This window comes from Barbatula barbatula (genome assembly GCF_947034865.1).
Source record: "Barbatula barbatula genome assembly, chromosome: 2".
Taxonomy (NCBI): Eukaryota; Metazoa; Chordata; class Actinopteri; order Cypriniformes; family Nemacheilidae; genus Barbatula; species Barbatula barbatula.
This window is the reverse complement of record NC_136767.1, coordinates 10,346,820-10,373,697: the sequence shown is the minus strand read 5'-3', so window position 1 is coordinate 10,373,697 and position 26,878 is coordinate 10,346,820. Positions and strand designations below refer to the sequence as shown.

Here is a 26,878-nt window from a genome sequence, read left to right as displayed (position 1 = left end):
ACTGGGTTGCTTTTCCACTGCGTGGTACGGCGTGGTACAGTTCACTAATTGGGGGAAGGGGGGTTCCACCGCCTAAGCAAAACTCTAGACTAAAGTTCAAGATTTAGATATACTTACAGTCACCCTGTTATATTTTATTTTTTTCAATATTGGGACATAATATAAAAGTATCTGGTCCGTGGCACGCCTAAAAAAGAGGTAAAGACAACCTCAGATGAACAACAACACATGCCGCCAAACCTTATCTGTTGGACAGATGGGCACATTTGACTAAAATAATTTAGTATACAGAGGAGTTCATGATCAATTCAGTGATTGCAATGTCTTTTTCTAATTGTACTGTCACAAACCTCATAATTGACCACGATCTCACGCCTGTAGAGTCTGACTCTGATGTGTAGTTCTTGAGTTGTTTGCATCTTCTCTGAGCATTGCATGGTTTGGCCTTGGGGTGAATTTGCTGGGATGTCAACTCCTGGGAAGATTGACAGCTGTCTTGAATCTTCCTCACCGTAGAACGATGGACCTCACACTGTTTGGAAATATATCATGGTTCCGAGTTTGATAGCAGCAACAATTGCTTATCTAAGTACATCGCTGATGTGTTTCCTCCTTGACATTGCGCTAACACACACCTGAATTCTCCAGACCAACAATCTGCCAAAACTTCTGGCTTTGTAGAAGTGCTCACACCTGCTGATGATCAGTCAATCGAAGGCATTTGATTAGCAGGGCCTGACCACTACTCACCCTCTTAATCCATATGAAAGAGATAATGATGTCCTCATTTTGTCACCCATGGCTTTTCCATTTTGGCCTATTTTTTGTTAAATAAATAATGAATGTGTAATATGTTACACATATTACACACTTCATTTTTAGGTGAGCATTTCAGTTCCAGACATTTGTATTTACTTTATTCCAACCCAAATCTGACTTGTTATTATATAAGCTTAAGAATGTAAGTTTGTTGAAAAACTAGAAGAAAATGTAAAGAGCAACATAGGGGCCCCTGACCACCTTAATCTGCCCCATGCAAATGGGTCACTGACGTGACACTCATTTTTTTTTGTTTCCCTGTGATTTTATTATTTTTAAAAGGGTTTCAATTTCAAAATAAATTAGCACATTACTTTCATACATTCTCTTTTCTGAGTACCAAGACTGAAATTCTGGTTTTATATTATTTTGAGAGAATCATTGGAGAAGAATTGGTGTTTCATTGGTGTGACCATAAAAACTTGATCCCAAAAAATCATCGTCTTGAAAAAAAAGGTGAAATTCTCACTAAAATCACCATATAAGCTAATTTGGCATAATCTTACATCTGTCCTATTTAATAGTAAATGGAACAACACTATTTTAAATTCTTTAATTAATTTGGGGAATCATGTGAGTCAAGTCAAATTCATGAAATGTCAAGGTGGTCCAACCACCATTTAAGGAGCAATTTTGTAAATATTACGAAAGAAAACATTTGAATGGAATTAAATCACAGAGAAGAAGCCCTGGTGATACTCCCTGCTGCATGGAAAGTTTAGAAACTCTTTTTAAAAAGTGAAAGATTTGTGGTTAGGTTTATGTCAATTGTTATGAGCCCAGGGATGTATTGATAATTCATTATTATTTTAAAAATGAGTATAACCTTAAAAAAAAAAATCCAATCAATGCCATATGTGTTTACATAGGTGTCCATTTATGTCTGTCAAATTTGATTTTAATTTGAAAAGTCAAATAGTGTAACCGGCTACCATTGGACTTCTATCACAAAACATTTCTGTCAATTTCACTAGTTTATGATGCTACTTACAAGATGTGATATAATCTAAATTACTATTTGGAACTATTTTCAAGTGTTTAAAAAGTGGTGCTTTATCCACTTCTTTATAATTTAAGTTATGAAATTCCAAGATAAATTGTGATAAATATAATAATTATGTTGTTCAACATTAGTTGAAATATTTAGATTTAATGCATGGGTTAATGCAATTCTATTCCATTATTTTTAAAGTTTAGGCTATTTATAATATAATATATAATATAGTGTAATACATACATTATGGATTTAATGTAGCAGAATGAACCATCATGCTTGATTTTCAGTGTTATTGTATTCAACAACATTTTACATTTGATAATTTTGTAGACGCTTTTAACCAAAGCGACTTACAAATGAGGTAAGCAATGGAAGAAATTGGCACAAGGGGTAGAAAGGAGAAGTCAGAACTAATTGGGCAGGTGCTGATGGAAGAAATGTGTTTACAGCCGATTCTTAAAGATAGCTACAGAATCTGCTGATTTTGTAGCAGCGGGCAGATCATTCCACAAATGTGTAACAGATCCAGATCCCATTTTGGGATGGCACTGCAAGTCTGTAAGTCTGTATTAATGTGTGAAGATATGGGGATGCTGAAGCAGTGGGGTTCTTGTAACCCAAGAGCAGAGCTTTGATGTTGATGCAAGTGACTCTTTTCAGTTCATTGAAGACCACTCTTGCCGCTGCATTCTAGATCATCTGTAGAGGTTTGGTTGAGCAGGCTGAAAGTCCAGCCAGTAGCGAATGACAATAGTCCAGTCTGGACAGGACAAGAGCCTGGAGTAAGACTAGTGTAGCATGCTCGGACAGGAAAGGTCTAATTTTCTCATTTTAATAGACTTGAACCATTGTAGTGAACCATTGAGTGTTTACATTCAACCAAGGGGGATAAAATATGTAATATTTCTCCTTTTCTGGCAGTTACACTATTTGGCATTTTCAAGTACCTTCATGTTAAGAACAACTTTAACATGTATTTACAATCACAATACCGGACAATCAATCAAACAAAGAGCACTTATATAACACACAGATAAGAAGGGGTAAACGGATGAAGGGGATAACTAACTGTCATGGCAGACAAGGAAAGACTCAAGTGCGGGGAATTAAACACAGTGTATTAGCACCAGCAGTATACAGACCAAAACACGAACACCACGAATGTCCGAATCCCCCAACAGCGGCGCTTAGGCAGAGGGCTTACCCTGTCTCCAGTGGAAGTCCATGACCAATGATCGATCCAGCACATTACGAGAGGGAACCCAAGACTTCTCCTCTCCGCCATAGCCCTGCAGTCCACCAGATACTGAAATCCCCTGCCACGGGGGAGGGGTAGTGGGACTAGAACTAGCAGGGTTGAGATGAGAGGTCCTTGGTGGAAAGCCATACCCATTGACCACATACATTGGTGGGCAGAGAGGATTGATGACGACCGACCGCTGCTTTGGTCCTCCTGGAAGTTCGGGTCAAAACCTCTCTGGTTCTTGTCCAGGTGCGACAGCAATGTCGGAAGAATGCCAGAGCAGAGGGGACCGCAGCGTCAAGTTCCTGGGAGGGAAACAGAGGGGGTTGAAAACCAAGAGAACACTCAAAAGTAGACATACCTGAGGATGAGGCAGGGAGGGAGTTGTGGGCATACTCTACCCAAGAGAGCTGTTGGCTCCAGGAGCTGGGGGTTGTTGGATGTCAGACAGCGGAGTCTCCGACCAAGATCCTGGTTCGCTCGATCACATTGTCCATTGGTCTGGGGATGAAAGCCCGAAGACAGACTCGCAGAGGCCCCGATCTGTCTGTCTGTCTCTATGACCAAGGACGGGAGGGGATGAAGAAGACCAGTGGGGTGCCGGTGGGACATCTTGCTTTCGAGGATGTACAGCTTAATTCTCTCACAATAATTCCCCGAAAGGAAAAGGCTTACGTGAGGGGTGACGTGAATGATTGTGGAAAATGGCCGTCCTGCCAGCATCAAGACAGAGATGGGTTGATGCAGAGGAGTGGTAGAAATCCTCCACCTCAGAGCCGCGGAGGCATCGAGGAAATTTCCTTCATCCCCAGAATCTATCAGAGGGACTCCAGAGTGCGTCGCATGGCTGAAAGAAAGGCGGAACGGAAGTTGTGTACGGGAGACAGGAGAGGATGTGGAGATGGCACCCACCCGGACTCTCTGCTCTACCGATGGGCGGCGGCTTTTAATGAACCTTACCACAGTAGAAGCACAGTCTGCTTCTTGCTGTTTCTGGGTCGGAGTGAGACGTGAGCACCTGAGCTGCATCGGCTCTGCCTCCGGTGGCGAGAAGTGGGAAGAACCGGGAGAACCACCGCCTTGACCGGCGTCCCGGGACCGCCAGGAAGATGGAGAGGGATGATGACGGCACCGGGCATGGGCCCGGCACTCAATGCGAAGACACAGGTTGACGGACATTCATCGCAGACAGGTCGTGAAGCTGATGACGAGAAGGACCAATGATGTGAAGACGGTGGGAGGGGCAAGGGCGGAGACAGAAGGGGATTGGAGCAGGAGGAGCCCGTTGGAACCCAGGCCACAGCACTGATGGTGACCCACAAAGGAGCCGATGGAGGACGGAGAAGCTGACGACTTCAAGGAGCCGACTGACGAAGGCAACACAGGTGAAAGGGGTGCCTGAGGCGGAGACAGTGAGCCGATGAGACATGGTGATGGTGAGGATCCAGATGGCCAAGGTGGAACCGACGGCTCAGGCGACCGAGGCGGTGATAGATTGCCGAGGTAACAGTCATTTTAGGATTGTTGTGATTTTGTTTTAGGGAATTAATTGTCTAAAATGAATACTGACACACCCATTCTTTTAAATAGTTTTTCCTAAAACAGCAAGTAAGGAGCTAGCTAAGTAGAGTGTCTTTGTATCAACACTATACAAATTTTCTCACTACTAAACTAGAGCAAAATATTTTTCAAGACTCCTGTACCTCTCTAAAAATTATGTTTCTCAGAAAGGTGCAATAATCCAAGCTAACACGTGTCATTAAGTGTGATAAAGTTCTGTTTGGTGTAATTACAAAGTGTACATGTTATGTGCACAGCATGATGATAAATTATACTAGCACACATATCTAGTTTTACTTATTTTATTATATCATGGAAACATAAACAGCTTCTTTAATGGAATATGTTGTTGGCTTTGTTCATATTTCCTTAAAATTGTGTTTATGTTGTATTTTAGATGACAATTTAACTGTCACAAACTGTTATTATCACCCATAAATTCTACAATTCAATAGACTTCTCTTGTTGAGAGCTCTTGTTGTTCCTTATACATATTTTAGAAAGAATTTGCAAAAGCAACCAAATATTAGATTACAGACCAATATAAAAAATTAAAACAATAATGCGTTAAACCTAAGGTGGCCTAGAAGCAAAAGCATTATGGGTGTATGCCTATGTAAGTCCCTTTGGGGGCTGCTTATAAGTGTGGGGTGCGTACTTCATACATTCTAGCCCATTTGAATCAACACAAGCCTGTGAGGAGTGATGACAAACTATACAAAACCTGCTGAAAACACAAACACTTACTCCTAATCTGCTGCAGTCTGTCACCCTTGTACACACATTATAGTGCATGCATGTGATAAGAGATACAGATTAATTGTGCCATCTGAAATGCTTCATCTCCAGTGTGACGATCTGGATTATGAAGTGTGACATTTCGTTATTTAAACCAGTTATGAGTGTAAAACATATGACATCTGAACATCTGATGGTTTTAAATTCATGCTAATATTTTTCAACATTGATCTTAAAAATAAATGCAGGATGTTTTAAAACTCATTTACAGGCTGATGATCCCAAGACCTCCCAAATTCTCGAAGATTGTGATTATTTGACCCAAATTTGTCCACACCCAGGACAACCTGTCATCTTTATCTGTATTCTTCAGTGCTTTGGCTTGAAGACAGTTTAAACATTCATGGAACGCTACTGGAGTTCATTTATTTTTAAGTACACTGGCCCCTTTTGGTCATTTTCCCTTCCACGGCTTTAAAGCCACAACAAAAAAGAAATGCTAGAATACCCTTCAGACAGTTCCTGAGTAAAACTGCAGCCTGTTTTTATTTTTTTATGTTTTTATGAATATCTTGACATTTTGACCCAATAATGCTAGGGTTCACACATGTTATGCCTTTGCATGGCTACACTAAGTATGTTGGATTATATTGGCTCAGTCACATATGGTTGTAAAACCTGAGCTTTATTTAAAATGTATACGTAACTTTAACAAATGAAATGTCAAACAATGTTTTATTTAAAAACGTTATAGGCTATTACAAGCACACAGACATTTCACAAAATTATGTTTATGGTTTTACTGTAAATTATACAAAATGATGAAAACAATTTGAAAATTTGCAGAGACCTTAATAGTTTTATTTTTTTAAATTCATAACATGACCTTACGGTTGTTGTGAAGAAAGTGTATGCGTTTCCATTTCATGTTACATACAGAAGGATGTCCATAATGACAAAGTGACAGGCCAGTACTCCTCAGCAGGTGCCTTTGGTCTGGACTAACTCTCTAAGATGGACGATTATCTGCACCTTGCTCTGAATCTCATTATCTTGAGTCTGGCAGACGCCATGGCAGCAGCCTATGCAGCAGGACAAAGAGCCATCCCTCTTCCCTACAAATCAACCACACAACACCAGCTGGCTTCCAGCAGCGCGGCCCAATTACACCACTGAGACAACACTGCCTCGCTCCTAGTTCGTGCACAAAGGAATGAATTATTACAGATTGCATGTGAGAGAGTGTTAATCTTGTACAGTTTTTTGACAGTACACTGCAGTGTTCTGATTACAGTTCAAAAACTAAGAAATGAGGGAAAAGAAAATTGTTCGCCAAGAGTGAATATTTGTTTCTTAAAGCAATAATATGAAGCAATAACTTTAATAAGTGTTGAATTATTAACTATGGTTAAAGCTAAGAAAGCTCTTATGAGTCTGACACATATGTTTTTTGAGTTCAAATACAGTATATGCAAAACTATAATTTAATTAAATATATGTTAAAAATCACATTCGTATAATGCCATGATGAGGCAGTCAAATATACAACTTTCAAATATTCTTATAAACATGGGCACAGCAATGTACAGGTAGCGTTTAACATGACAGGCAAGTGTTTGGTTGTTTATGCTGACATTTTAAAAATGTCATTGAGCTTTATATAGGCTCCTCGGCACTGGAGGCAGATTTGTCTTGACTGTAGACAAGAGGAATAATGAACGCAGATGCATCTGCGAGCCCTCAGTTCCCATGGCTACATCAGATTATTGTCTGATGGCACACATCCAACAACATCTCTGTCTCAACTGGGCAGACCAGTGATGGCTTAAATATTATATTTAAATATTTATATATAGTATTTAGTGATTGTATGTAACATAGGTAAACAAAACACATTTTTAAATTAAAATATTTATTAGTAATGTCTGTACGTTTTCCTGTGTATAGTTTACCTTCTTATTTAATGCATTTCTGTGCACTGTAAGATTAGTCACCTGTGTGAGGTGGATATCTTTCTTCATGACTCACCGGTGTGATAAAAAGGACACCCTATTGACATCAACTGATAGAAAAAGATACCTGCAGTATTTTTTTGTCTGTGATACATATCAGCATTAAACATATGCACATTAAAGACACGTAGTGGGCCAGCTATCAGCCCAAAATCCTGGTTTTATCACTGTCGTTTATAAAATGCATTATAAATTAAACTACCTGATAGATTAGTGGATCTCAACCTTTCAACATCAGATTGCTCCCAGCCCCCCACCTCAATGTTTTTTCAATAAAATAAAATGCAGCATGGCATAACTAGAAGGATGTATCTTCATTATAAAACCCACCAACCAATAAGAAATATTTTGCCTTTAATTTGTTACGGTTTATTTGATTGCTTGTTTTAGCTTTTAATAATTTGAAGTCATTCTGAGGTAGTTGCTTGCGGCACCCGGTCTTGGCCACTTGAGAGCGCATGCATGCACGCGACGGGATAAAAGAGAGCGCTTTTTTGGCTACAGATGCTTTGATTAAATGCAAATAAAGCGCTATAAAAGTCAATCTAATTTGACTATTTCATGATAGGCTATATTACATAAAAATATCTTAGTAAAACGTACTGTAGCACATTTTATTGGTGGAATGTATTTTGTAAAACATAATTAGAAACGCCACAATAATTGACGTAACATGTTTGCGCTTGCTAAGTGTGTCCGATAAGGTTAGAAATACTACATGCTCGCTTGGGATCTTCACGCCCACTTGGGCCAAAACAGGAGATACGTCATGAAGTGCAAAGATCGCAAGTGGGGGTATTTGGCCGCAGCCATTGCCTAGATGTTTGCGCTCTGTCGATCTCAGATTGCACGGATGATTTTGCAAGCGCGTGTGTTTGAATCAGTTCGGCGATCGGCTAGTTTGGTCTGCGCATGAGCGGGGACGCGCAGTGATAGGAGTGGAACTGGGAGCAGCTGTGGCAAATGTTCCACCAGTCCAGCAATATCAAGAAAAGGGGGAAATTAATAAGAGGAGAAAAACACATTAACGCCCATTAAGCGTGCTCGATTGAGGAAAGGCGTTCTGGACACTAGCGGTTAGCTGCGAAGCGCTCAAAGTAGCAGAGGGAGCGTTTCTGAAGTCACTGGAAACAAAATAACCACGAAGACTGACAATAGAAAGCAAACAATCCTTCTGGTTTCATCTCACAACGGACCGGGAGTTCAGCACGTCAGCACTGCGTGTATCTGGTTTTCAACCTTCGTCGTTTTTGAAAGTATCTTCTTGTCTATGTGAAAACGTGAAACTCAGGAAACAATGAAGACCTAACTCATGTGTTAGCCGCTGAGCTGGCCCAGCGCGAAAGTCTCCGTGCGTTTCTTTTTTCGCCGGGAAACTTTCTCCGTTCGCTTTAATAGACTGGAAAAAGAAGTTTGAACAAAGTTAAAGGAGAAGCCGAGGCTCTCTTCTCGTTTTTTTGCATGGAGGTGAGGGGCGAGGACAGGGGATCGGACGGCAGCAGAGGCCCCGACACGACCCACTTTCCTCTTTACTCCAAACCCGCACGAGTGCGGCTCGCGGATTCTGACACGATGCTCTATTCGGGCGCTGGAGAGGATGTCACGGGGAGGGCTGTTTCTGCTGGCTGTGAGTCGCCTTCTTCAGACGGTCCGGGCAGTAGCCGGATGTCCCCCACTGACGGGCCCACGGTCTTCCCATCTTTACCACCTCCCCCTCCGCCGCCGCCTGGATTCGGGGCGCACGGGAGTGTGGATGAAAGTGATCAACAGGATGGACCGGAATTTGAGGAAGAGGAGGTTGTTTTTCCCCTCTCCGCGCCGCCCTCCAACCAGTAAGTTTTCATGTCTCCCGTCCCGTGTTATTAAAGATGTATGGGCTGTAAGAAGGCGCAGGCCTGCAACTGCCAATAGGCTGTCTCCTAAAATCTATCTAACTGACTACGTAGACAGCATTCGGGGAGAACCCACTGAGACAATTTCAAATATTCCTGAAAACTCTAGAAATGTAACCAAGCATGAGCTTATTTGTTTTATATTTTGTATATTTTTTTCTTCCATATTATGGACTTTCCTTTATTCTGATTATGTGAGGCTGTGTGTATATAGTGTGCAATAGTGCTGTAGTTTCAAAGTCTTTAAAAACAAGGATGCTTTGGGAGAATTTGGAAGAATAAGTGTAATGTCGATGGAGATTTCTAACGGCACGGGTATCTCTGTAAATAATTTTCTGCTTTTATTCAGTGAGGGAAAAGTTATTTGATCTCATTCTGATTTTGTAAGTTTGCCTGCTTAAAGAGAAATGAAGGGTCCATCATTTTTATGGTAGGTTTATTTTGACTGATAGAAGCCGAATATCAACCAAAACATCATGGAAAAATGTATATAAAGGTTATAAATTGATTTTCATTTCAGTCAGTGAAATAAGTATTTGATCCGCTGCCAAACAGCAAGAATTCTGGCTCCACAGATTGGTTATGTGCCCATATTATGGACCACAGATTCGTCCTGTCACTTTAAGAAATAACTCCTAAATCAGCTTATGTATATAAAAGATGCCTGCCAACAGAATCTGTTTCTTCCATTTCAACCGCTCCGCTACCATGGTCAAGGCCAAATAGCTGCCAAAGGATGTCAGGGACAAGATTGTAGACCTGCGCAATCCTTGAATATGCTACAGACAGAAGCTTGGTGAGAAGGAGACAACTGTTGGTGCAGTTTGGAAATAGACGAAATACAAAATATCTATCAATTGCCCTTGGTCTTGAGCTCCCTGCAATATTTCCCCAATGAGTTAAAGATGATCATGAGAGAGGTTAAATATCAGCCCAGAACTACACAGAAGAACCTTGTTCTTCTTGAATGAGTTCAAGACAGTTGGGACCACAGTTATCAAGCAAACCATTGGTAACACTATATGCCATAGATTGAAATCCTGAAGCACCCGCAAGATCCTCCTGCCCAAGAAGGCCCGCTGTCTCGTCTGAAGTTTGATATTGAACATCAAAATTATTCAGAAAGAAATCAAAATTATTCACCAATTTTCTCCGGTTTTTGGGTGGAGAGAAATGCTGACCATGACCCCAAGAACACCATCCCTACAGAGAAGCGTAGTGTTGGAAACATTACCCTTTAGGGCTTTTTCCTCTGCTACGTGTACAGGATGACATCACCGCATTGAGGAGCTGAGGGATGGGCCCATGTACCGTAAAATCTTGGACGAGAACTTCCTCCCCTTAACTGAAGATCACTGAAGATGGGTCGTGGATGTGCCTTTAATATGACAAACACCCAAAACATATTGCCAAGACAGCCAAAGAGTGGCTCATGGAGAAGCACATGAAATGCCCTAGCCAGTCTCTAGACACTAGTCCTATAGAAAATCTGTCGCTCATCAAATTGGAGATTTAGCCGCCTCCTCAGTAAAGAAACTTTAAAGATTCACAGAGGAGTGGACTAAAATGTATCCTGGCACAGGTGCAAATCTGGTGATCAACTATCAGAAATGTCTGACCTCTGTGCTTGCCAACAAGGGTTTCTCCACTAAGTACAAAGTTATGTTTTGCTCGGGGATCAAATACTTATTTTAATCTAAATCAATTTATAACCTTTATATAACATTTCCCCCCCTGAATTCTTTATCCGTTAAAATAAACCTTCCATTTCTTTGTAAGAAACTTCAAATAATTATTTCCCTACTGTATATCCAGAACTTCGTTTTGCAGTTATTGTGGAACCAGGAGTGCATGTTAAAGTACTGCCTTTTTACACAAGCCTTAGATAAATTATAGATTGTCATTTATTGTGACTCTTATATCTCAGTTGCTCAAGAACAGGCTGATAATAAATGTGAGTTTCAGCTTGTCTATAAACAAAAAGGTTAGGTTATCTCTTTTTAGTGAGTCATATTGTAGTGTGGTTATTAAATGACAATGATATACAGTTATTTTGATATAATTTGAACCCTTTCTAATAAAAGATTCCAAAGCTTTTTTAGATCGTCACGATTGTGTGGGGGAACTAAGTCTAATGTACGTGTTAGTTTGATGGCCAGCAGAGACTGAGTGTGTCGTCATCTGGAAATTGTCACAAAGGCCCTGTCACACTTTACTTTATCTTTAGCCATGCATTTTTTTTATTTGAACATGTCCATGATATAATTTTCTTGACCTTAAAGGGATAGTTCACCCAAAAATGAAAATTCGGGCATCATTCACTCAGCCTCAGATTGTTCCACACCTGTATGAATGTCATTGTTCTGCTAAACACAAAAGATTTTCGGAAGAATGTCAGTAACCAAACAGATCTCATTCCCCATTGACTCCCATAGTATTTATTTGATGTACAATGGCAGTAAAGTGTTTGGATACTGACATTGTTCTGCTCAACACAGACATTTATACAGGTTTGGAACAACCCGAGCGTGAGTAAATTATTACAGAATTTTTGGGTGAACTGTCACTTCAAGTGTCATAGATAATTAAATCTTTTTCACAGAATTAGTGACGATATATTTCATGGTAGCAATCTCCTTTTATAACTACACGACTCATGCTTCATCTTTCTTAGATTTATATAATTTATTTATTACAATTCATGTTGTAGGCAAGTACCCTAATTAAAATGCAGATTTATTTATTTTCTGAGTTACATCATATGTATACAGTGGGAAGATGGACAATATGTATAACAATTAAGAATGAAGATAAAGAATATATATGCACAAACAATGAGAGTACATGTATACAGGGCTCAACTCTGATTATTTGTGTATGTGCTTTATCACATTTATCAACTCTGTGTATTTTAGGCGTTTTAGTTTGGTCTAATAATCAGGTAAAGAAATTGTATAATGTAAATATTTTTTAGTCTTCAATGTAATAAATATAATATTAATTTAACCTTACTAAAGTTATAATTTAATCAGTGAAATCAGAGTGTTTTTGTTCTTTGTTGTTTGATGAACAAAACTGAGACATTATTATTCTGCCGCCCCTTTAAGAGATGCACAGATCTGATATAATTTGACACACAGGTTTTATTTCCACATGCGCTTAGTTCCCATAAGATGTAATTGAAGATCAAAATGTCTGATTAAAAGTAAGAAGAGATCTCAATTCAGTATTTCTCACTTTGTCTGATGGGTCTTTTCGGCAGCACGTGTATTTCAAACAGTATGTGAGAACCGAATCCAGTCCTTTTTTGCATCTTCTTTGGAATATTGAAATAGACAAGTCTTATAAACGTACAAATTATAATTTTCCTAGATAATACAGCACTGGCCCGATCGGGCAAGTGACCGTTCTCTCAACTGGCCTGAGGATCTCCCATGCTGGCCCCGGACCATCGTGCAGTCCTTCATGTCGAGCCATGTGCATATGATTTTATAAACTGGATGTCATCATCGCTCTTCACTCTATATTATAGGGGTATTCAAATAAAGTTCCAAAGGGTCCAGTCTTTATATTTTCTTTCAAACGGAGGTCTGGACACTGTTTTTGGAAATAAATAAATGTATATTTTAATATCTAGAGTATGTATGTCTGTATGTATGTATGTATCGTAGGCTCTTAGGGGAATGCCCTCTTCATAGAAGTCTAATCATTAATACAAAAAACTACTGACAACATGCAAACAACAAATGTAATGTAAAATAAAACGCTCTCATCATAAACGGAAAACAAATATACTTACTAAATTAGCCTTTCCATTAGTGGTTGACCGATATATTGCCCATTTCTCACTGCAAAAACCACCTGAGAGCAGACCTTCCGGCCTGCCCGGCGTGTGACGTTGTGTTGTGTGTAACACTTAAAACTCTGGCATGCTGCAAAGTCTTATTCAAACAGTTCTTGACCCTGCTTGTGAAAACATATCCCATAGACTTTTGGAAGATTGTTAATCACAGCTTATTTTTTGAAAAGGTTTATGATATAAAAAGTGTTTTTTAAAGTCATGCTTTAAAGGTAAAAGTCACCCATAAAGAATGCACTGTCGCTATAATTATGCATGCAGTATAAATGCCGTCATCTGTTAACATGGGAAACGAAAAAAAATATGCGCTGCTTATGCATGCGGTGTGAAACGGGCGTAAGTTCAGCATTGGGGTGGCAACTGAGGTGGAAAAGCTCATTTCAGATTTTAATAACACTGCAGTCTTATTAGGTAAAAGATCCCCTATGCACCTCCCAGGGATAAATATTTCAGTAGTTTTTCAGTAGTTTTGTACTTCCTACCAAAAGCAGCAGTGTGGAGAATGAGCATGTTGATTTTGAGTTTCCACGAAGATTAGAAAGGATTTCGAGTCATTAACTGTTTCCCTCAGGAGCTGGAGAGGGAGAGGGAGAAAGAGAGTTTGATTTAGAGATCAGCAGCGGTATGTATTGTGACTGCTAGATAAGCAATTGACCTATCGGAAGCAAGGGTTTACAGATCACAATGCAAGCAGGGCTTCATGTTACGATACTGAAGAACAAGGTGACATGAACGATCTGCTTGAGCAGATGAAAACTATAACTTTGTGAAAGTATAAGTATAACAACCCGAAAATAAAAATTGTGTTCACAGGGATTGCAGTTGAATCGGGTTACTGCACCCACATTTTGCTCTTTTGTGTGGGTTTAGGAAATTGAATAGAATATTACAAATTCCATTCCTCATACTCCCAGGACACCCGGCATTAGTGTTACGAGTACCTGTGGCACATCGGTTTATCATTTTTGTAGCATAAACACCATCAAACCGATGAGAGCTTTATGTCTTACAATGTTTCTCTATGGTGCTGAAACCAGTGTCCAAGTTCCGACTCCCATGCAACTCGTATTCAACTGCCATTGGCTCATCTGCGATTAAGGGGCAGGGGCTTACCGATAGATCAATTGCTCACCAGACTTACCCTTTGTCTCGATCAGCTCCCTTGCTCCCGAGGCTGTGGATCAGCATATCGTGTGCACCGGTTCGGGCTCTGGTAAGGACACTGGCTCACTTCACATTGGGACACGGTTCTCTTATTTTCCTGTGACGTGACCGCTTAAGCGCATTGTGATACTTCACAGCTCGTTTTATTTAACAACCGGCAAAACCAACATCTCTCTAACTTCTTTTTTTAAATACTGGTTGAAGTACATTTGAGAAATGCTTTAATTGTTCTGTTACATATCCGTCCATTCATTTGTTGGACTTTTAAATGTAACTGTTAAGTAGATTGTGTTGCCTGCCTGTTTAACAACGTCTGTTAATACATTAAATAAAATAAATGTTTGTCTTGGCAAAAGTTCTAGCGTGTTTCGTGAAGGTTATTGAGCTGGCTCTAAAAATCTTTAAAATCAGGTCACGTGATTTCGGGTAAGTGATCATATGGAGCATCAATGCTCACTGGTTTTTGCATTGCATTGTGGGGATATTTAGAGAGCAAACGTTTCGTGGCACTGGAAGAGTTTTGCGATTTAGACATCCTTAATATGACTGACTCCCTGATCAGTGCCCTGACGTCGGCAGGCATTTAGTTTAGGGGTAGTTTTTTAAGTGTCATTTTCTAAGAATATAACCACTGAAATATCTTCTCTTTGTGGCTTGTTATAAAATATCAGACTTTGGACATTTCAGTTGCTTAATTGGAGAGTGTGAAAGGGATGTAACAATCTTATTTCTTTCTGTATTTTGATGTACAGCTGAGTGAAACCACTTCTGAAATGAGAGAAAATGTAGGGTGGGTGGGACTTAATGTCCCACAATGAGAACTGATTGGATTCTTGGAAGATGAGCATTGCTAACTAAATTGAGGCAAATTTGTTATATGGATGGGTGATTTTTCTATCGTTTAAGATATACCAGTAGAAATAATAAATTCTAGTTGATGACGTATTTCTTTGAGACACTTCACAGCATATATATATGGAGCTAAAACGGGTATAGCGGAGGGCGGACATGAAGCTTTTAGTTTGCAGTAAAAGAGATGCTCTAACTTGTTAAAAGTTTCACTTTTGTTATTTCATTTGTTTGTTATACATTAAAACGCCACAACAAATAGTTTGGCTAAAAGTATTTTGTTAAACATTTGTTAGATGTTATGGGCGAATGTGCATTGCACATAGTTTTATGATTTTTTGCCTGTTTTATGCTTAAACGCCAGTGGAAGGTCAGGTGTTCTGGTTATAAATGTAAATGGTTAATTCCTCCTCGCTGGTTTAAAAGCAGCCCTGGCAGTAGCTGAAATTGATTCAATTGAATTGCCTTTACCCAATATTTTACATTTACATTTTGTCATTTAGCAGACGCTTTTATCCAAATCGACTTACAGATGAGGAAACATTGGAAGCAATTATAACAACATAGGCAACAAAATACATAAGTGCATCAAAAACTAGTCCATTAAAGCCTAGCACCGTATACAAAGCTAAGAATAGTGAGGTTAGTAATGTTTTTTATTTTTATTTATTTTTTAATAAGAAGGAAAGGGAAAAGAATTAGGATAAATCAACCAGCGAAGTTTTGACGGAAGAGATGCGTTTTTTAAAGATGGCAACAGAGTCTGCTGATCTTTTAGCAGCAGAAAGATCATTCCACCAATGTGGAACAGATCCACAGAAGGTATGGGAGAGTGACTTTTTTCCTTTTTTGGGACTAGTCGTTGTTCCTTTGCAGACCACAGTGATCTGGAAGGAACATAGGTCTGCATCAGCGAGTGGTGATACGATGGTGCGGACCCGGTGGTGGTCTTGTAGGCCAGGAGCCTGGAACTTGGATTTTCAATCCAAGGATTATATTAGCCACCCTGCTTCCAAGAAATAGGGGTTAGCATGGGCCATAAAAATAAACAATGTTGACCCCTAATAAACAAATAAACCGAAATCTAAATGTTATTTGCATAGTGAAATTCAGTATTAAATAGTCTCATCTTTAAAGGGATAGTTCACCCCTCAAAACATTTCAGATACTGTGTAATAAGATCAGCACTTTGCACTATTGGACGGCGAATCCTGACTAACCAGTTACATGACAGTTTGGAGGAATGTATTCGGCAAATGCGGTTCCATCTCCCAACCCTTTTTTTTTCAAAAAACCAGCTCAAGCGAGCGCAAACCGTTTTTGTGAATTAAGAGGTTTTAAACTTGCATTTGACTACCATCGTGGGGAAATTTTAAATGGAAGTGACCGAGAACAGTTTGTTATTCTTAATAAAAATATACAATCTTTTTTCTACTTCGGTAGTCAAAGGTGTCCCAGAACTGTCCTTTGCTATCATTCTTCCAAATATCTTTCTTTTTGTTTAAACAAACAAAGAAATTTATACTGGTTTGGAGGATGAGCAATTCATTTTTGGGTCAACTATCCATTTAATCTTTAACAGTGTACAGCACTCTCAGGATCCTTCCAGTGTGTGTGACCCCATTTCAGCTTCTGCTGCAATAACTGCTGGCTGGAGACCGGCTATATAGTCATCCATCTGTGTGGAAGAGGACAGTCCTCTTGTGCTGACTCTAACAAGCTCTGACACTTCATCATATTCGAAGGAAAACAAAGATGTTAAGCAGCTGCTCACAGACCTCGTTCCTTCCACTTTTTTTCCAGGCTGGATATCCGAGTAAAATGAGAACTAGTCCAAGCAGTTTGCATAGTTGGTTATTGAACAGACCCGAAGGTTCATATGAATGAATGTTTCATTCACAAAGACAGGTAAACAAGGTAAAATCTTTTATGATACTGAAGTCTTATGGGTTGTTCAGCTTTTGCTCTCATCCAACCAGTCTTAATGTCTCATTGGTCCCCCCTTCTCACCCTGCCTGCTCTCCTTGCTGAGCCATTTTATACTCATACTTTGCATCATTTTAGTGACTACCTTTACAGAGGGAAGACATCAAGCAGGCAGCAAGGACAAGGCATGTTCCAGGAAACTGAAACATTACAGGGATTTGCTTCAACTGTCCAGCTTTCCTTCGTAAACCCACTATCCTGACGTTTTGGTATTGTCACTTTTGTGCATCAGCTAAGACTGTGCCGAACATATGTGAGGTGGAGCCCCCTCCCGTGTTCGCGTACAGACGGAGTTTCTACTCGCTGACCTCAAGCCGTGTGTCGAGCACAGTGGAACAGCAGGCATGGCAGTGAACAAATCTGCGGTTTGTCACTTATGCCTTGTGATGCAGAGGAAACGGACTCTGCAGCAGTGGAATACTTTGTGAATGCGTGAGGAAAAGGGAGACGGATAGCCCAGAATGCAGCAAAGGGTGAATTCAGCGTAAGTGGGACATGGCTGGAGCTCATAGACTGGCTAATTGTATAGTCAACTACATTATTTCTGTTTTGTGATCTCTGTGCACTCTTGGTTTTATGTTCATTTCCCAAATTATGTTTTCTATTTACACTGATGTGCACAGATTGTTTACCAGGGTTGGGCGATATATTTAACATGATTTCACTGACTGCTTTATCATAGATATTTTAAGCGAATCTGGTTTCACATAGGTTGATTGATTTCTGTAAATTAATATTTTTTTTATGAATGTCTTTGTGGTATTTTTCATATATTAAGAGTGTAACTGATTTATAAAAGCATTGGCTTAAAAAATCTTAATCTACGCTGCTGAAGTGTCTGTTTGGTTAATGTTTGGCACAGATCATTTAAAGCTCTGCTGTTTCATTACTCTTTGATGGTAATAAGTGGTGACTCAATGTCTTTAGAGGTGTTTTTGAGGTAGGCGAAAACCATCAAGAGATAAGATGGGTTGGGAACACTTAAGAGAACATATACGAGCGTTCAGTCAAGTCTCTCAACAAGCATTCGCTGCCCTCGATTTCTCCTGAGATTGTGTTTAAATGTAGAGGACGAACTCTAACCGTGATGGCACAGGCTATACTCAAAAACGTCATGTCCTGTTTTTATTGAGCTCACCATGAAGCTGTAGGAAACATTGTGGTGCTTTTATGGCATGTTGTCAGTATCTTTTCTTGGCTTTTTTATGAATAATTTAAACAAATCTTCCGTTCTAAAAATACAGCTATTGTCTGGAAATCGTAACAAATCTAAGTGCAGATGTTTTTGCTACTTCCTGTGTGAAGAACCACCTTTAATAGAAAAGCTGTTGTGATGTACTATATACAGGAGGGAGAAATAATGCACTAGTTAGCTGTATGCTTGTCAACCTGTTTATTGTTGAGAGCATTTCATATCCAGTTCCATTTTTCCTTTTTCTGAAACTGCATTCAGTAAATGTTCTGAATGAGGTTGGTGATGTGCTGCTTTCTAGTGGTTATCATTCCATTTTGTGAAGGTGTTTAATTTGGGTCTGAGTGTTATATATTTTGCAAGTCAGTACCACCTGATCCCCTCCCTTCATTTCCTCTTCTTTTGGTTTGGCATGAATAAGGTTTGTGGTTTGTTGAACAGGCTTGTGCTAGCTTTAAATTAGCCTCCGTTTGGCGGAGAGTGACATTACCGACGACCAAATCATCTTCTATGTGTAGAAAATGCTCACTTTGTGAACCATTGGTATTTGGTACTCTCATGTTATCTTGTTCTTATTATAGATGAACTGCACTACAGCTAAATACAGAGATGTGAAAAGTGTGAGTTTCCTGCTTTTGAGTTTTAACAGGTTGACTATCCAGGTCTGCATTGTTTTGTGCACCTTGCATTAAGTTCCTAGTGCCCTTTTCATACCTGGAAAAACATGGAAAATTTGTACCAGGGTTGTTTGATATTGGTTCATTAACTAACAGTGATTTGGACTCTCCGGATCAATCCAGGATGCGTTTGTGTTCACACAGAAGGCACACTGGCAATTTTCTGTGATCTGCGGTGTTTGTGAAATGGGGTTTAGATAAATGTTAAACATGTAGTCTAGATATCATAATGTAGATTTTGTTAATTTGATTAAGTAGGATTATATGAGGTGCCGTACAGGGTTTCAATCAAACTTTGCTTATAAATACATAAACAAATAAACAAAACACGTGCAATATGTGTATGCACGTGTTTTGTTTCCTTGATACTATCGGATGTTTAAGCAAATACATGTAGTATGTTAATATGCACTTGTATTTCACAACTCGCATATACAAGTAAATCTACAAAAAAATTGCATATACATATAAACATAATCCATGCGAATACACATTTAAATCACTCCCAAAAACATCCAAACTCAATGCATGCAGCCTCACTTTCTAGAACGCGTCTTTTCTTTGTATACATTTGCTAGTGGTTCTTATGTGCGGATGTACTTCTCAGTTTAAACGGAAGGCATTTCATTGTAAAAGGAAGATGCGTCCAGGGGTGGAGCCAAGGCCCTGGTTGCAGTTACCAATGACAAAATCCAGTTGTGTGCAGAAACCGTTGAAGCTCAAGAATTTCTGATCGCTTTCCGTCTGGTTGCGCTCGCGTTCCAGCGGGTCTTCCTCCGTCCGTTCGCAAAAAAAGCGCTCTGTTCATAAAAATTTGAATACGTATTCAACTGGGAAAGTGATTTGAACACATTCGTGGTGTCACCCCACTCGTTAAAGTATGGATTATTACTGTTAACTCATTACAAAGATTAAAGCTTGCAGATTCATAAACGGCACTACCCCAAATCTGTGCCCTCATTCCTCAATTTTAGAAATCTCTTCATAAACCGTACACATAATAATCACTCGCAGATGTATACAAAATATATGCGCGCACCAGTTATAAGTGACGCTGCATGCATCGAGTTTGAATGTTTGTGCTAGTGATATTTAAAGGTGTATATGCATGAACATATATCATGTTTATATGTATTTGCGAGTGTTTCACATCCATGGATGGAACAAGTTTGTAACTGCGAGAATTGAAATATGTATGCATGCAAGTTTTTTTATGTATATGCAAATGTTTTAAGATGTACGTATATACATGTATAGAGTTTATATGTATTCGCGAGTGTCTATGTGTGCTAGGGGTTGAATGACCTTAGAATTTTTATAGTCAACTATTATGTGATAAGTCAAGTAGACTAGTCAATGGCATCATTAATAAATAAAATACGAGTTAGCAAATGTTTTGCAACAAGGTTTGATGGGTGTGGGCAGTAAAACACCCATGTGTGCATGTTGGCTGTGGGAGAATGCATGGACTCTAAATAAAACAAAATAGCCTCTAAATATATAGGATCTGAATACAAATGCACTGTTGTTCATCTATTGCAGGGGTTCTCAACCTTTTGCAACTCATGGCCCACCAAGGACTGTTTAAAAAAATTCAGAGGACCACCTTTCCAAATATGATAGCATGAACACAGAATATTCAAAGAGTACATATACTCTGCTGTTAATCTTTCATGCCACAGTAGCTTAGTCAAGTCAGCTATATGAAAACTGTTGTATAATCATAGAAAAGATTTGGCAGGTCTATTCCGTAACCATTTATTCATGTAACAATAACAGGGCAGGTCAGACCAGCCCTGCGGGTGTTTTGTGCTCAAATGTCTTTGTAGCTTTGATGGTTTTAGCGCAATGTTTGATAAAATTTCTCCACATATAACAAACTGTGTCTTCGGCTTCGTCTCAGTAACTGCCCTGAAACATAATGTAATGTATTCTGCCGACGTCTATGACGGTGGCAGTTTTTTACAACCACAGTGGAAATGGACAAATCAACAGCGGTGGTTTAGGAAATATATATTATTTATATAAATACAATTTATATTACTATGTTTGCGTGTAGCAACCACATGACGAGTGGACAAGAAAATGGACCCTATTTAAATACTTGAAAAAGTTAAATACTATTCCTACAAACCGGCCCACCGGTTGAGAATCACTGATCTATTGCACAAGAGAGAAACTCAAATAAAACTAGTTTAAAGCGTGAATTCGGTGGTAGTGGGGCTATGCAGTAAAAGAGCAGCAGGTGCATCTCTACAGCAGCCTAACTTTACTTCAGAACTGAAGCGTGGGGTACAGAGCAAACTTCCCTTGCATTTACAACAAATCAACTGAGAGTCATTTGCACTCATAACACTCATAACATACATAAAACATCAGAAAAATGTGTCGGGTTTGTTTGTGATGCGCACATCACATCGTAGGGAGGGCCAGAGCACGCACACCGACCTCCCGGCATCTTCGGAACACAAAAGATATTTTAGGGACATCCTAGAGATTTCCAGACCTCCTCCATGGGTGTTATTGCAAAGCTCCTGAAAATTACTAAAGACATCGTTCAATTTGTCCATCCGCTCATTGTGGTAGAGACAAGAATACTTTGTGCGTAAAACAAACCAAAATAATGACTTTGACCTGGAAATCTTGCGGTTGTCACCTAAATATCTTTATTTGTGCTCCGAAGATGCCGGGAGGTCTTAAAACATGGACATGTGGATGTGAACGATTCCTATAAGGTTTTGTAACCTCACACGAACCAGCACAATGACAAACCCACTTCACACAAACATGCGGCTGTGTCGAATGCACTTGCCTAACCATATAGCTACCGTGCTACATTATTACCATAGCATATATGTCGCACTGATGGCCATCAAGTTTTCATTTATTTACATATGGAAAGGCTTTAAAGTACTCAAGTGGTTCACATTTAAAAAAAATGCTGATGCTTGTGGAAAAAAAGGCAAATATAAATCTACTGTATGATTCCTTGTACATCTAGAAAGTTTCTTTAAAAAACATCTACAGTGAGTGTGAAAGAGGTGCATGCCCATATGATGTGATTGGACACTCCATCTGATGTCAGCGTGGCATTTTATCATGGGTAACAGGGCAAGATTCTTAAAATATCTCATAGTGTTTCTGTGTCCGTTTAATCTCACACCTCGTGCATTCATCTCCTCTCACTTCCTACCATCATGCACCCATAGCTGACTTCTCTACTGTTATTCTCTGCGAACATGCATCTTTACAGATTTTAATACTTAGGGCTGCGTTGAACCTGCCTTAAATATATTTTTAGCTTATATTAGCATGTTTTTGATTAAAAGAAGCAAAAGTAAAGATACCATTTGTTGTCAGTTTTCATTGCTGATTTGATTACAGTTTTTTGGTCATCAGAAATCTAGCAACTGATATTTTCTAACTCTAGTAGGTTAATATTTCTTGATTTCATTAAAATTGATAAAAACACCTAAATCAGACTCTCTACAGAGGCCTAAGACCTCTAAAAAATTTACTAGTTTTGTTATAAATGCTACTATTTAATTTAGAGTGCTCGATGTTTTAATGCCTCAGGCCTTGCAGTAAAAGCTTTTTAAGATTTCACGCTGGGCAGAGGCACCTCTTTTAGAGTAATATTTCACTTTGGATATTTCTGGATGGGCTTGTCAAGTAAAATCTTTAGCAGGATGGCCATGTGTTTTTTGGTATTTGCTGAGTGCGAAAGCACTTTCATTCTTCCTTTTCCTTTAAATCCTATGCAGTCTCTGCAGGATTATTTTTGAAACCATAATTTGCATTATACAAAACCTGTTTCATGAATATTTGAATCAATTTCCAAAAAAGTTGACCTAAACGTAATTGTCCGCAGGGCAAAAATGGTCGTGAACAAAAAATGCTGACCACAGCCTTTTCTGTTGCACACTATAGTAAAAGCTTGGAAGAACCAGATATCGGATGCATTTTTTACTTTTTTCTTTCAGATGGTACCATGGAAAGCTGGACAGAACCATTGCAGAAGAGCGATTGCGTCAAGCTCGGACACCGGGCAGCTACCTCATTCGAGAAAGCGACCGCCGGCCTGGCTCCTTCGTGCTGTCCTTCCTCAGCATGACCAACCTGGTCAATCACTTCAGGTACACAGTATTTTACTTTAGAATTTTTTATACGTTTAGCAAACTCTTAACACACACCCCTACCCCAATCTTTCGCTTTCGTCATCGCTCTGCTCGACTAATGTCCGTCCTTTATACTCTGCACCTTACTGCTGATTGACTACAAGGTTGTTTTGGACTTTGTCTAAACAAGTGTATTTCAGAAATCGGACACCCCGTTTTCTTAATGCGATAAAGTTATACGACCGTTTCAACAAATTGTCTATTAAAATATACATACATACACATATATATATACCAAAAATGTATGAAATATGAATCGACAAAATGTTGACTGATCTCTTATTTGGAAGTCCGCCTGGCCTGAAGTTAACTTCCAATCTGTATTTGTTGATCGGTCTGGTATTAAACAAACAATTTGTAGAATTTAATTGTGTGTGTCTGTGTATATATGTATATACACACACAAATAAAGTATACAAATTGTTCTTTTAATACAATCATTAAACAATAAAATATTCATATAAATTAGGTTACATATATCGTCACTAGCCAGACCGATCAACAACTACAGATCGGAAGTTAACTTCAGGCCAGGCGACTTACAAATACAAAAGAGACCAGTCAACATTTTGTCTATGAATATTTCATACATTTTGGGTTCATGGTAAAATTACTAATTGAATGATTGGATCATCTTGTGCTTTTTATTTATAAAAACAGTGAGGGAAATAATATCCCCTGTATGATCCCTTGCTTGCAAATAAATGAAGGCTATATAATTTTTATGATGGGTTTATTTTAACTGATAGAGACAGAATATTTACCAAAAAATGATATAAAGGTTATTCATTTGATTTTCATTTCAGTCGGTGAAATAAGAATTTGATTTGGTAACACACTATGTCAATAAAGATTGCACCTGCTAGGTCCTCTTGCCCAAAAAAGGCCCACCTGGCTCGTCTGAAGTTTGGCAATGAACATCAAATTGAGTCAGAAATGCTTTGGAGAAAGTGCAGTGGTCATATGGGGCCCAAATTGACCCTGTCTTTTGGGGGAGATAATGTTAACTATGACCCCAAGAACACCATGTCTACAGTCAAGCACAGTGTTTGAAACATTATTCTTTAGGGCTTTTTCCTCTGCTACGGGTACAGGATGAATTCACCGCATTGAGTGGCTGAGGGACCATGAACCGTAAAATCTTGGACGAGAACCTCCTCCCCTTCACAAGATCACTGAAGATGGGTCGTGGATGTGCCTTTAATATGACAAAGACCCAAAACATATTTCCAAGACAGCCAAAGAGTGGCTTAAGGAGAACCACATGAAATGTCATAGCCAGTCTCTAGACCCTAAAGAGAATGCGTGGAGGTGGCTAGAGATGCACCGATACCAGTATCCGTATTTGGCCCGATATCAAGCTCATGTACTCGTAAAAATTCCCTGATACCAAAGACCGATACCTCACGTGACGTAGTTGACAGAACATTCCAGTGCACACAGAGACACCTGCCGTAGCAGACACAATAGTGTTTACACCTAAATCGCGCTATTTGTGTGTAGTGGGACGCTTGAACATTTTGAGTTTACTCACTTCATTCGCGTCATGGGAGGGGCTTCTGGCAGGCGGCTCCAGTCTTGTTGTGAAGTGGCGGACATGGATTTTGTTGAGCAGGTAGCTGCGCATTATGTGCTATAGAAGGCTAAAGATAGACGTAGACTCGTTCGGCGCCGTGTCTGGGTCCAGAGGCGCAGTCCTTCGTTGTTGTTTCAGATTTCTGCCTCTGCTCGCTATGTCATAATCACGTCCCTACTAGAGCAAGCCCCAGATTTTTCAACTCGCGCGAATAACGCGAACGCTCAATTCACACCGCCTTCTCTATTACGGGAAAAGTATCGGTTCTCGTACTCGATCCTTATAAAGTGGTATCGGTGCAGCCCTAGAGGTGGCTAAAACTCCCAAATTGCTGAGTGACAGCCAAGAAACCTTAGATTTAAAGAGGAGTGGACTAAAATGTATCCTGACATATGTGCAAACCTGGGGACCGACTATCAGAAATGGCTGACCTCTGTGCTTGCCAAAAGGTCACTGACTGAAATGCATATTTTATATAAATCGTTTTCCTGAATTGTTTTGGTTTATATTCCGTCTCTATCAGTTAAAAATAAAGTTACCATAAAATTATAGACCCTTCATTTCCTTGTAAGCAGGCAAAATTTTCGCAGGGGATCAAATTATTGATTAATTAAAAATTGACATTGTCACCTTGCTAGAGAAAATCAATATAATAAAATGTGTTGGAAATAAATTTTCTGAGATGTCTTTATATAGTTGGAATTGCCATGCGGTTCTATGTGGCTGAAAAAAGTAGATTATTAGTAAAATGATCCAAGAGATAATACATTTTAAATGCCATATCAACAGATCCACATCTCCCAAGTTCTGAACAATTAACATTGACAGTTCTGGCTGTTTTTTATTATTTCATATATGGCTCGTCGAGATTTTGTTCTAAACAAACAAGCGTTGTTGTGAAACATACTCGTCCATATATGGATTATAGCGGATCTGTCTTTTATTAACATAGAAGGACAGGAATTTTATATTCATTGTTTCACATGCCTGCAGAGTATCACATTGTCTCTTTACAATAAAGAACCCACATCTAAATAAACACAACCATTTTCTTAACAGAATGCTTATTCTGTTTCTGTTAAATGTATTTGGAATGACTCACACAGACTTTATCTCTGTAAATGTCAGTCCAATTCATTCAGGCATTCTTTAAATTTCATGAAGTAAAGCAAACACTTCGTTCCTCATGTGCATGTGTTCAGGATCATTGCGATGTGTGGAGATTACTACATCGGTGGACGGCGCTTCTCATCCCTGTCAGACCTCATTGGCTATTACAGCTATGTGTCTTGCTTGCTGAAAGGTGAAAAGCTGTTGTCTCCAGTGGCTCCTCCAGAGGTAATCATATAAAGTCTTGAGATAGGCCAGTATTTGCTTCGTTTTTTTTTACGACTGTGCATGTATTTATCAAATGGATGGGATCTTGAATGCATTTTAAACTGCTTTGAATAAACAATGTAAGAGATGGAGAGTAAACTAGTCAATTAATCTTGTATAAAGCAGTATTGCTTTAAACTAGCATCATCAGGTTACTTAAAGTGCACGTTTTTATGTGGAAGTGGTATTTGTAATGTGAACACACTATTTATTCAATGAAATTGCATAGAATATGGTACATTCCAGTACAATCACTATAAAGCTGCAAAAACAAAAGTGAAACTTAACTTGTGCTCTGCTGCCAAACAATAACCGTGAGGAATAAAATGGTTTGTCTCTTAAATGCCATCTAAAGTATGCATGAACTGACAATAATGCTATTAAACAGGAGAGACAACAGCGTCACATGACGAAAAACGCGCCATCGTAGATATGTAGTTTCTTGGAAACTCTTCCGCAGGCAGGGGATGGGCGGGGCTGGATGTATCGACCCAAACTATAGAACTTGCAGTGTGTAGCCGCCATTAGGCTGCTCAGGTAGCAGCGGGAGTAGAATTCATCCAGATTTATTCTGCCACCAAAATGACATGAAGACATTTTATTAAGGTCGAAAACTACAAAGTGTTGCTTTGACACAACTTCAAACACATATTTTGCATAGTGCCTTGTGGACTGTTGTACTATTTGGAACAGAACACCTATTTGCCCCGAAAGAAAGAAACTTTCTAGTTGTTTTTCTTCCAAATAGGTTTTCTGTAA

General features: G+C 39.2%; 1 protein-coding gene across 2 annotated transcripts in view; it reads left to right on the top strand.

Moving 5' to 3' along the window:
- The first annotated feature begins 8,195 nt into the window (after positions 1-8,195).
- rasa1a (RAS p21 protein activator (GTPase activating protein) 1a) overlaps positions 8,196-26,878 on the top strand; it is a 38,063-nt gene continuing 19,380 nt past the window's right edge. The window contains exons 1-3 of one of the 2 annotated variants that reach the window (XM_079483739.1): positions 8,196-9,201; positions 22,972-23,124; positions 25,945-26,080. In XM_079483739.1, the coding sequence (XP_079339865.1) occupies positions 8,831-9,201; positions 22,972-23,124; positions 25,945-26,080 (660 nt within the window). In that variant the 5' untranslated portion in view covers positions 8,196-8,830. The remainder of the gene's footprint in view (positions 9,202-22,971; positions 23,125-25,944; positions 26,081-26,878) is intronic. The other variant, XM_079483740.1, reaches the window with a different exon arrangement.